The sequence below is a fragment of the Limulus polyphemus genome, unplaced genomic scaffold (assembly GCF_000517525.1).
Source record: "Limulus polyphemus unplaced genomic scaffold, Limulus_polyphemus-2.1.2 Scaffold1794, whole genome shotgun sequence".
Lineage (NCBI taxonomy): Eukaryota > Metazoa > Arthropoda > Merostomata > Xiphosura > Limulidae > Limulus > Limulus polyphemus.
In genome coordinates, this window is record NW_013667404.1 from 164935 (window position 1) to 178399 (window position 13465).

At 34.4% G+C, this 13465-nt stretch overlaps 1 protein-coding gene across 1 annotated transcript in view; it reads left to right on the top strand.

Annotated features, from left to right (window-relative positions):
- The window catches only part of LOC106464963 (putative sodium-coupled neutral amino acid transporter 10), a 64018-nt gene that overhangs the window by 12426 nt on the left and 38127 nt on the right, over nt 1–13465 (top strand). The window contains 3 exon segments of the mRNA XM_022392772.1: nt 1008–1125; nt 4859–4904; nt 7489–7582. Of these exon segments, the coding sequence (XP_022248480.1) occupies nt 1008–1125; nt 4859–4904; nt 7489–7582 (258 nt within the window).

Consider the following 13465-nt stretch of genomic DNA (forward strand, 5'->3'; position numbering starts at 1 on the left):
GCTTAGGTTGTAGGTTACAAATTAGGAGTGCTTCCTTTTTTCTTACCATCGATTCATCTTTCACTGAGTCTATTATTCCAACAGCTCTTTCAGTAACTCTGGAATTTACAACCACCTAAGCAAAGACTGTATCGAAAAACTGAACAATGAACACTTCAGAATAATAGACTCGGAAAAAAGATGAATGGATGTTAAGAAGAAAAAAAAGGAAAGCACTCCTAATTTGTAACCTACAACCTAAGCTGAACAATCAACTAGCTACATCACTGCATCCCACACTATGATCAACTCATCATGCTTGAGTTGAGCAAAAAGTGAAAACTTCATCCAAGAAACAAGTGTTAATCTCTACTGAAATGGAAAAAAACTCTTATGTGATTATCTAGATAGATTCTCAGAGTAGTTGAACTAAAAAACAACATGAATTTATTTGGTATTTAATAAATTTCAGGCCTATAGTGCTGTGTTTTATAACTAATTGAATTCCTTTCTTAAGTACATATAAAGACTGCTTATATAAAAAACAATACAGAATAAGGAAACATATTCAGACTTTTGTCTGCTACTAGTTAAATGCATTTGTATCATCAATAATTTTATGTGAATACTGGTTTAGGCTTAGTTTTTAATTTTTCAAAATAATATTTTTTGACGTGTTCTTTTAAGTATTTATTTGATAATGATTTACTTTGGTTGAAAAATCTTCCTGGATGGTATTAACTTATGCAGTGCTTTATTCTCAATCATACTTTGCCACTTATTCTTTATTTGTGCTATAATGCCAGTCAAGCTACAAAAAAACTCCTGATTCAGTGAATAAATTGCCTGAGCTGATACTGTTAATGAGGTATATTTTCTACAAATTTTAAGGTGTACTTTACAGAGTTTGTTTATTTGTGTAGCCTATAAACTAAATTCTTTGAGTATATGTAATGTAGAATAGATTTGAGTTTGTTACAGAAGATTTTAGTTTGTAATCTATAAGCTGTCTTCTTTCAATTGTTTAGTGTGGAATAGTTCTGAGTTTGTTACTGGTTGTGTTAAGTGGAATCCTCTCTCGTGCTACTTGTCATCTACTCCTTAAGGGAGCAATTATTACTCGACGGAGGAATTTTGAATATCTTGGTGAGTGAGATCATTGCTCTACTTCATGAAAGATTACATTATGACTAGAATACCATATGTAATAATCATAAAACGAATTACATGTATAAAAGGACTAGGAAATACAGCATTATATAAACATTACATATGTTTTCAAATATTGTTACTAAATGTAGTAATGTTGCTATATTGTCTTATTATGTTACAATGATGTTTGCTATGATTTATTACTTCTCATGAATGAGGTAGTGTGGAATATTATTTCATTAACAGTAAAAACTTTACATGATTTTCAAGGGTTGTATTTTTTTAAAACTCTTATTCCATCCTCTTCCCCATATGAATTTGGAAAATCACATACAAAGGTCCTTCCACTCATTTTAGTATACATACACTTTCCTTTGATTTTCTGTGGCTGAACTATTAAAATTATGTCACTATCTAATTCTGTCTTTTAAGTGTATGTAGCAAATTTTAATCTGTGACTACTTTAAATTGTCAGGACATGTAAAAATAAAATATCTTCTTTGTGATCTTATATGAACAATACTCCAAATTATATCATCTACTGTATCTTATGTACAGGTTACTCCATCCTTTGTTTCCTGTAGTTTCTTGGAAGTTTAACTGTTAACAACTGAGAAAACTCAGTTTCGTCATTAATATTCCATTCTTGAAAAGCTTGTTTCTAAGAATGTTAAGACTTCTTATTTCTAGACATCCTAAAATAACATTTCCTTTTTCTGCACTGATTACATTTGGATTATTATACACTTAAGACAATGTTTTCCACTTCCACATAGGAAGATGCAATATTCTGGCCAAATATTGTGCTTCTCTTTTCATCAGCAGATTAGAGGATATCTGTAAAACAGTTTATTGTGAGCCCCTCACAAGTTTTTAAAATAGCCATTAAATAATTCAAAGATAAATGCAGAATGACTTCAAAGTGGACCTCAAAGTGTAACACTTGTAACCAGATGAGTTATTTGATGCACCTTGAATATCATCTGTAGTGATCTGAACAGGAGCTGCATCTTCAAAACAAAATAATATCAAAGTATATCTGTATAATTACTTTTAGTTTTGCTGATGCAATAATGTAGCAGAATAAAAATGCCTTCAGTGATCCTAATCAAGTGTTTCAGTAACCTTGTAGGAAGAATACCATTCAAACAAAATAGACTAAAAAGAAAGAAGTCATAAACTCCATTCTGAAGTTTGTAGTATTTTTGTTCGTCTAATGAGCATGTTTTTTTTAAACTGTCTTGGTTGGGTTTATGTTCTGTATTTGCAAGTTTAAAAAGTTTGTTTTGTTCCATTGTAGAATGGCAGAATAGGGAATGACACAAATTTCAGTTTCTGGAATTACTTATTGTAAATCATGCTGTTAGTGGTGTTTAGGCTTTATTTTCAGAACTTTTAACATTAAACTTTCAGTCATTGTTATAAGATAATAAATATATAGTGGGAACACAGTACCTCTACTAATTTTATCTCTTTTGAGTTAGGAGAAAGGTAAGTGTTTGATGTGGAAGCTCATCAAAAACTTTTTAAATTACATTCCACTAATGATGTTCTGCAAACAGCTTTAAATCATTATATTTTTAAAAGAGATTCATATTATTTTTAACAAACATTTTGTGTACTTAGGTTGTAACAATGACCTTAGTAGCATCAAAAAACCTAATGTGTTACGGGCTTTTAAAGTACATTAAAGATTTTTATATAGTGATTTTATGTCTACTTCTGTGACATTAAAAATGCAGACATTTTTTACAGGTTATCATTCATATTCTTTTTAATTATATATAAAAATTATTGGTGTTTTCTTTGTAGAGATAATTGTCAGTTAGTAATATCTCTTGTAACTTTTTTTAAGATCTTGAAATGGAAAATAATTAGGGATTTTTTAATAAACTTGTTACATGGTAAATTGAGACTTATTGAAATACAGCACTGGAAAAAAAAAGTTGTGGTATATGAGTCATACAGACTAGGCCTGTGTTAAGAGATCATTAAACTGAATAAGGAAAGAAAGAATGGATGATTTACTATATGCCATATAACCCTTTTCTGTTTATTGTAACTTCAATTTGACATTGTGAGAGTAGATCAACATTTTTGAAAAGTTTCTCTTCTTTGTTTGAGCTTAATTATAACTATTAGAAAATAGTAAATTTAACTTAATAGACAATCTGTTTGATGTTAGCCAAATTGAGAATAATGAGCCCTGAAGAGTTAATTATAAAGTGATTATGAAGCTAAAAAAGTTCGAAGTTTGCTTTTTGAACTTTTATTGTTATATGTCCCTTTAATGAATGAAATAACAATATGAATTTGAAAAGAGAATTTTAAATTTAATGAGGCCTGATTATGTTAATATTACAACTTTTTGTTTTTGTTTATTTGCATGAGAGTAAATTTGTTTAACTGAAAATGCTGCTCTAGTTATATTTGTTAACATTGAAAATAATTGTGACTGTTTATGATAAACTTGAAATACTGACTAGTGACTTCTAAAATATATATTTTTATACACTGGTATTGTGCAAAAGGTTAATAACAATTTATAGGAATGATTTGCATATGCTAATGCAGTGGTGAAAACCACCTTAGTGTTATGACTAATATGTCTGGCACTTGCATATTTAGTTCTCATTAAAGTTCTTACCATTAAGTAATGAAATGCTTCCACTTAAAGACTTATGGTTGAAGGATTACATCACAGCCATTTTCACAGAATTATATTTCTATAGTGAAATAGCAAAGAGATGCAAAGCTTGGGGTCCATCAATTTCAAATATAGTGAATAGCATCAGCAATGAAAGGTCAACATTCTTACATAAAGATATATATAAACATCTTGTTCTGTTACATATCAGGAATGATGTTGCCATTTCCAAAAATTGCACATTGTCATTTGGTATGTAACTTACTGCCACCAATAAAATGATTGAAAGTATCCCACTTAAATGTGTCCAAGATAATTCACAAAGATTTTACCCTTGTAAAGAAGTATAATCCACAGAGTATGAAATCAGTATTTTTTGAAAACATCTGACCATGAATCCATGGACTACTGTGCATTTAATGTGCTTAAGATTGGTCTTGGTTTGTCAAGATGTTTGATGTAAGAGTGATCTCATCATCTTTCTTAGAAGCTTGTTATAACAGACATTGCAGTATCAGATAGTAATGTGTAACCATGGCATTGGATTGAACATAAATAGGCCTGGCATGGCCAGGTGGTTAGGGTGCTCGACTCGCAATCTGCTTGTCACGGGTTCGAATCACCGCCCCACCAAACATGTTCACCCTTTCAGCCGTGGGGACATTATAATGTGACTGTCAATCCCACTATTCGTTGATAAAAGAGTAGCCCAAGAGTTGGCTGTAGGTGGTGATGACTGGCTGCCTTCTCTCTAGTCTTACACTGCTAAAAGAAATTCAAAACAAATAAATATTGAACATAATCAATGATGGAGGAAGTGGCTCTTAGAGCAGTATGAGACCAGGAATATTGTCCTTAAAAAGTGATTTACCACTCCACAGACCTGCCAACATTTGGATAAAACATTTTACAGACAAAAGAACTTTGTTATTTGACCATTTTATTATGCAAAAATTTAAACATAGTATACACAGAAATGTTAACCTTTTCATCCTCTTACAAATTTTTACCTTTTATATTTTGTTTGCTTGATATAATGAATTAACAGGTTTCTGTGAAAGTTCCTCTAATTTATTTCAGCTTTCCACACCTATGGCTCAGCAGGAAAGTTAGTTGTTGAAGTTGGGTGAGTATGTTACACCAAAAAGATTTTATTATAAAATTAGCACAAATGAATTTAATACTTTGATTTTTAAAATGTTTATTTTAAACATTTTTTTAGTCTAATAACCGAGTATACATTGGTGCACTGACTTTCATCTATGGGTAATCTATAATATATATTTAAAAAAAAAGAAATAAATTATATAGTTGAAATGAAAATGGAAAAATGGTAAGTTTTGACAAAATAATTTACCTAATAATCTCTAACTTGTTTTTCATTAATATTTTGTTTTCTGGCACCATGATATCACCGACCTGTCAAGTAAGTTTAAATAATGCTAGAGCTAGACTTTATCTCAACAAAAATATTAAAAATAAACACACATAGAAAGAAAGAAAATTAAGCACAATTGTTTTGGCATTTTTTCAGCTTGAAATTTTAATGTTGTCACTTAGTCCACACGAACGTTTCTATTTAACAATTTTTCAGGATCAAATTATGATATTTATTAACTTATCAAAAGTTATTTATTCCCCCATTCAGTAACATTCTGGCTCATTTAGATTGCACATAGTATTTAAGAAAAGTGGTTGCACACTCTAAGCAAACTGTTGGTCTCAGTAATTTTCTCTTATTGTTTATTAGTATTATATGAAGTCTCAGTAATAATTAAGATGAAATAGTAATATTCAACTGTGTTTGTTTTAGTATACCTCTGAAACATATAGAACCATGTATCAACTTATTTAAGTTAAATGAAGATCTTTACTGATAAATGTGTAGCAATCTACTACACAGAGTCATCATAGTATTCATGCATAAGTTATAAAATGAAAAACCAGTTTTTTATTATTAAGGTTACATGAAAACATGTTGAGTTGCATCCTCTATCCTAAAGAGAAACTGTAGTTTTCATAGATACCTGAATACCATTCGTATTAAAGGTTCACTGTAGAATACTTATTTGGAAAAAATAAATACAAAAAAGCTTCTGTTAAGCCAGTGTTTATACACTTGTTATTATCAACATCCATTATTGATGTTAACATCAGCAGTTACTGAACTGGTTTTTAAAGACAAATCATATTGCAGTGTGAATAAGGTAGGCTTAAAGATTTACTATCTTATAGCAGACTCTTGACCAAATGGATACATAAGTGCTTATATTTCAGATGTCTGTTATAAAATTTCAAGAATAAAGTTTACAGTAACAGTAACACATTTTAATAATGATGTGAATTGAATAATTCTATATGTAAATGAAAGACGTAAAGATTACTTTTAAACAATTGTAAGATGTCCATACTTTTAAACAATTAAAAGAGGCAAGATGAACATATCTTTCAGGATTATACATAAATCAAAAACAAATCTTAAACAAGAGTTGGTAATATTTAATATTTGCAAGTAGACCAAATAATAAGTGTATAAAAATAAATGTAGAAACAATTGGCATATACCATATCATGTGTACTACGTGTAATCACATCTGCTTAGGTTGAACATGTCTTACACAGCAAGTTTATTGAACACTTGTGAACAAATTAAACAACGAATTCAGTTCAGTTGTATGTCACTACAAACTATTACTTTTAATACCTGTTATAGTTTTTGAAAGTATCTGTTACAATCTTTTTTTTTTCTTTTTGTATATGTGTGTATTATTTATATTATTCAACATAACACCTTATATTTTGCATGGAACAAAAGTTTCTATTGTATTGTGAGTTTATTTGCTTAGGTGTAAGATTACTTCTGACAAATGTATAAAAATTAAACAATGAGAAAATTCATTTTTGTTTCTGTGTAACAGTATTTGTTTCAATACTACTATGTCAAGCATGTCTGAATACTCCAGTCAGTGTTGATAAATCTGTGGTAAAAATTGAAATTGTTTTCAACTTATTACATAAATGAACTCAAATGTTAAAATGTATGTGTAAAAAAAATCATTGTCCATTCCGTGAAGGGACATATTGTTGAATAGTTTTTATTTTTAGATAATATTGTAATGTAAACTGCACATCATACACCAAGGAAACTGTGTTCTAATGTTTGAATAGACTTTCTGATAGAATGTTATCTTTGATGACTCAATTGGTTTTGATTTAATTATTCCATTTTTAAGCTGACTGGTTGTTCATTCCTGGAAATTGACTCTGTATCCACAAAAATCATAAATATATTAAAATTATAATCTTTGTTTACACCTACACCTGTAGTACACAATATAAACTTTATCCCAATAACATTCATTTATGGCTCTTAAAGTCTTCTGAAAGCTTTGTTTTTCTTTTCTTTTTAATTGAATTATTGAAGTGTAACTTATAAGCTATTTATAGCCAGCTGAAGTTATGTTGTATGCTTGGAATTAGAACAAAAAACCAGTCTATTTATCCTGTTTGCAACTAGAATGACATATGATTTTTTTTCTTAATTTTTAGTTGGAATTTCTTGGAAAACTGTATTTGGTTCCTTTCTCACTTTGCACTTATAATTTATCCAGCAGAATTATAGTAAATGTGACTTAAACATCTAGAAAAATGTAGAAGGACAAATGTGCAGTCACAAATTGCTTATATTTCTATTTCTTAATATTTTTCAGCATCATTGGGTTTTTGATTGGAGCATGTATTGCATTTTTTGTTGTGGTTGGTGATCTGGGTCCTCCTCTTGTGGCTGATATGCTGCTACTTAAGGTAAGTGTTTTTTGCATTTTTACCTTTACATAAATATTATCAAAGATTACATGAAAATAAAAGAAAAAGTAGGGAGTCTACAAATTTGGATTGTGTGTGAAACTAAATATGACTGTTTCAAAAGGCAACAGAGTTACAGCTGACAGTGTGGATAACAAGTTTTTATAGACATTTGATTAATTATATATACAATAAAACATTTGTATTTATTTTATTATCAGAATTTAAGTAAAATTCATAGCCAATCAATTTATATAAGTACATTTACAACAGTTGCACAATTCATTGTTAAAATGCTATAAACAATTCCAATTCAATACCTTACCTCCTCTCACATATTAGCCAGCTTTTCCCAATTTTATGCTGCTTTCTATGTGCAATGTTTTTACTCACCATTATCCATGAAGCTCCCACTTAAACTCACATATTTCCATGTGCTATTGCTGCACTGTAGCATACAAATAAGCATGCAACAACCCTTCACCAAAAGGAATTTGACACACCCTCCTAGTGCAGGTGACTCTCTTTCTGTGCAACTGTTCTAAATGTACTTAGATAAATTGATTGGCTATGAATGTTGAGTCATCACCTCTTGATCTGGCACTTGTGTGTAACAACATGTCATTTTTTCACTCATGTACTTTTCAGATATTGTAGTTTTTTAATTGGAAATATCTACAAAGACATTACCTATTGTGGAAGTACTTATTATTGGAATTTTGCTTTCCAACATTTTCTACACCTGCAGATGTTATTATTTCATGAGTGTATGTAACTTCCACTTTGTTTGGTGTGAGACAACAATGTTGTTCATGCTTCTGTAATAATTACATTGGCATCAGGTTTGTCTTTATCTGTTTGTAACAGCTTTTGTAAAGTGGATGGTGGAGTCTTTCACGTGGCCATCTTTTGTACCTGACATACCTCTGCCTATGTTTCTCATTCATGATGGAAGAGATTTTGCCAGTTTTTTTACTACCACCTACCTTTGCCTAGTCCTGTACCCATGCTGTCTTGACTATCCCAACCGTTTTTGATGGTGGAGTCTTTCATGCGGCCATCTTTTGTACCTGACATACCTCTGCCCATGTTTCTCGTTCATGATGGATTGATTTTGCCAATTTCTTACTACCACCTACCTTTGCTTAGTCCTGTATCCATGCTGTCTTGACTGTATCCCAACCATTTTTTAAATTTTGGGACTGGGTTTCTCAGGTATATTTCTTTCCTTCTCTTTTTTATTCATTCTCTGCATCTTGCTTTTATGTTTTTTACTTCCTAACAAGATATGCATGTGCATATTCAATTATTTTTACCACTACTTTGGTGCATGCATACCTTGTCCTCCTTTCTTTGTTACCTCATATGACTAGGCATAACTTTGTGCTGTATTGCCTTTTTTTGACTCCTAAACTCTGGAATTCTTTTCTTCAGACTTGGGGTTCAGATCCTCTGTCTTATGTTCATCTTTCTTAGGCTTAAGTTTCCCACCTTTGTCTTACACTCTCTACCCTTTTCCTTTATTTGTCCTCCGTTCACCTTTCCATGGTAATCCACCATTCCCCTGAGGGGTTTATGGCAGATGCTCATTCACTTATTTTCTCTACAGTGACATGTTTGTCTTCCTCAGTCTTATCACTTCATATTTGGTTGATCTGTTGCTAATGCCCCCCAGTGGAACAGCGGTATGTCTGAAAACTTATAACACTAGAAACTGGGTTTCGATACCCATGGTGAGCAGAGCACAGACAGCCCATTGTGTAGTTTTGTGCATAACTACAAACAAACAAACTGTTGCTAGAGTTTGTTGGAGTGGAATGCTCTTGTTACTCAAGTGCTTTTGCCTCCCTTTTATCTCATCTGCCTTTGTGATTTTACTGGAGTAATTGTTTCTTTGGAGTCATATTTTGGGGCTGCATACAAATATCCTCACTGGTTTACTGTCTCTCCCATGCTCTTTCTTTGCCTCATTTTGTCTCCTGTCCTCTTCTTTCTCTTTTCTCCTTGTCACCACATCCCATTCTTCTGTCCTCCCACTGCTTGGAGATTTCAGTGCTGTCAATCTTGGAGGTGACTATCATATAGGCTCAGAATCAGTAGGGTCTGTTTGGTTCAGTTTGTGGACCTTTACCCTCCATTTGTGGCCAATTGTTGAGTACTTGGAGTTCTGTCAGAGAGTCTTACCCTTCATTTTTTTATCTCCTGTTTCTATTACTTTTCCTCTTCCAATGGATCTTGTTTCTTGTCAACATCAGTTCATGGCAGTGTTGGACCTAATGGCTAAAGATGCTATCAGATGTGTTTCTGGCATCTGATAGAGGATGCATCTGGTCTTAAATATTTCATGTCTCAGTCAGTTTTTGACCTCTCTTGATTTACCATGGGACTTTTCTCACCCTACAGTGGTCTTTTGCCTCAGGTCTTGGGATGATTGAGGTGGACATCTCAGATGCTTACTTTCTCATTTGTTTCTGCTCCAGCAAGCCTCCTTCAGCCATTCTCTTCTCCTTCTTCAGTATTCAGCACATCTGGGTTAGTTGGTCAACCTGGAGAAATCGCACCTCATACCCATTTAGTTTTTCAGTTTGCATCTCCACAGGGCCCATTTTTTTTCTCTTCTTTTGAGGGACATGAGCGAATCATTTCCCATGTTCTATCCTCTCCTCACTCACTGTGGTAGAGGTTCTCTCTCTTTTGGGGACTTTGCTTCCATGGAATCCTGTATCCCCTTGGCTCTCACTCACATGTGGCATCTACAGTGGACTCTGCACAATCACAGGATCCTTTGTCCTCCTTTGTTACTCGAAGACTTCACTTGGTGATTTGATAAAACCAAGATCATAGAGGATGTTCTTCTTTCTTCCTATTGTCTGGGTCTCCAACTGTTTCCAGATGCCTCCTTGATGAGATGGGGGGGGCATGATTTGACTCTCAAATGAATTCAGGTCGGTGACCTCTTGACAAGTCATCCTTTTATATCCATCTATTAAAACTTTTGATGGTATGTCGAGTTTTGGATCAGTTTCTTATGATGATTCATGGTCGTCTAATGATGTTACATACAGTCAACTCTACAGTTGTCATCCTTTATCAGTCACCAGGGGAATACTCAGTCTAGTTCTCTCTGTTTCCACACTCATGACCTTTTTTTCTGGGTCAATTTTTTACAAGTACATCTCATAGCTTGTTATATTCTCGGTGGTCTAAATCTTGTGGTGTATCGTCTCTCGAGGCCTGATAGGATACTACTTACAGAGTTGTCCCTTAATCTTCTGGTGTTCAAGTGGCTGTGTTCTCATCTGGGCACTCCTGTCCTTTCTATGCTTTTTTTTATTCTTTTTGCCACCTTCGTCCCTCTTGTCCTGCGGTCCTTCCTGATTGGGAACTGAATGTTGTTCTCCATGCCCTTACCTTTCTTCTGTTTGAACCTTTAGTCTCTTGTTTCTTGTACCATCTTTCGCTTAAGTCCTATTTCTTACTTTTTGCCTATAGCTGTATGAAATCTGATGTGTATGCCATTAATGTTTCTCATATTCTTTTCCATCATTCTTACATTCTTCATTATCCTGCTTGTGTTTTTCTCCCTCGAACATGTGTCTTGTGAAAGGAACAACACATTCACTCCTATTTGCCTTCCTTCCATTTTTCACTTTTATTCTTGTTCTGACCTGGATCATTTTCTCCATCCCATCCAATGGTTCATTGTTATTTGGCCCACATTGCTCCTTTTCACAGTTCACAATCTTGTCTATTTATTCTTTGGAACACTCCTTCTCTCCCCCACCTCCCCCCCCCAAAATATATTTCTCCTATTACCTTCACAGGATTGCTGCAGCAACTAATCCATCTAGCCTATGCCTTATTGGATGTAGATTCATATCTACTCAGGTCTCTTCTCACCAAATCTGATACATTACTCTCTCTCTGGCTGCACACTTCCATCATCCTTTGGAGGAGATCATGCAGACTGACATATGGACTGCCCTGCATACCTTTGTTGCACATTATCTTGATCATCTGGCCATCTCATCTTTTTTCGGGGGAAATCAACTTTCTCCCATTGCCATTCTATATACACCTTACTGGCTCTAACTGGGTAAATTATTTTTCTTTCTCTCTCACCTTTACAGGGATCCTATTCTACATCTCAGGATCCTGCTGAGTGGCATGTGGTGCCTACCAGGGTATACTTATACTTAAAATCTGCACCATGTGTCCATTCAGCATGTAAGGCTCACTGATGAGACAGGGTGTTCCATGAGACTGTTAGAGGTTTCCTCACATTATATTATTTGCTAAACAAGGCCCGATCCAGACTGTACCTACTGCTTAACTACCATGAGTAAAACAGTATCAAGATAGCTGCCCATCCTTCTGGTCCTGGTTGAATAAACTGGGATTGGCCTGCTTTTAAAAACAGTGTTTTGTGGTCACCCATTTCACTGTCTTAAGTTGTTGCATTCCTCTAGGCTCTCCAATGAGCTTTTACTCCCCTTCTTTGAGTGGCTTACAGGAGTCTTTACCGCTCACCAGTTTCTAGCTGTTGAGCTGGTGGACCATGGAGGTTTTCTCCTGATTATGACAAGTCCACTTAGTTGAGAGTAGGATGGTGGTGTACTGTTGGTTTAGATTGTGTGAACCCTCCTCCTACCTCAGGACTTAGGAAAAACTCCTGGTGCCACCTGGTTTTGGACTGGAGATGCCCAACCAAATATAGTTCACCCTTCCAATTGGCTTTCCCCCATCCTACTGCTGACTGGATCTCAGTATCTGGGCAGTCTAGTGTTGGATAGGTGCAGGACCAACCAACACAAATCCCCACTCATGTAGTTAGTATGAACCCTCCTCCTACTGTGGACTGGATGAAAAATACCCAATCCCACCTGGTTTTGGATTGGAGTTGACCCACCACATATGCTTTTCCCCCATCCTACCATTGCTTGGATGTCAGATTCCTGATTGGCCTAGTGTTGGATGTGTGCAGGGTCTGCACACTGAGCACTACTTAGGATGATGGAATGGAAGCTACTTTTCCCTTCTGCTTCCTGGTGAAGATGGTTGGGACCTTCCTCGTACTGCAGACTGGATAAAACATATCCAATGACACCTGGTTTTTGACTGGAGTTGACTTGCCACGTACTGTCTGACATGCCCTAGCCACACTACACCATATAGTACATCCATTTTTTATTCCATAATTTTGAACAGTGCTTGTTTTCCACCCAACTTAGTGACACACATATCTTCACTACAGGCAAATTATATACCCTGGTACAGAAGGGGGTACAGTCTGCCATAGTATACAGTATGCCCCTTTACTTTTCATGGTATAAGGTGTCCCACTCAATGGGTTTTCTTTGGCCACTTTCAGAAAAAGGCTTAACTAGGTAGCTTTTGCACTGATCCCTCAACCATTTCAGTGTTAGATTGTAGCTAATATATGAGGAGAGGTAAGGTATCATACTGGAAGTTAACATTTTCCAACACTGAAAATGTATTTCCTATACACTAAGTGGTCACAAGTAAATAGACACCTAATTTTTCGTCATTTAACTGATTTATGCTAACTAATTTGTGTTCACAGAGCACTATATAAATTAAAATGGTCTGCACACTAATTATGTGTGCTACAACATGCCTAGAACTCAAGGTTCTCTTGAATTGTCAGGTTTTGTTAGAGGAAGGATAGTTGGTTAAGCAGATGGTGGAATAAGTCGATGACAAATTTTGCAGAATTTGGGAATCCCGCTTTCGGCAGTCAACAGAATCATTGTGCAGTTCAGGAAACACAGCAAGGAAACAACTGAGCAGCGTCCAGGTCGTCCTGGTCTATTGGAGAGGACAAAAAGGGCTGTCAAGAGGAGCATCGAAATGGATCCCGGA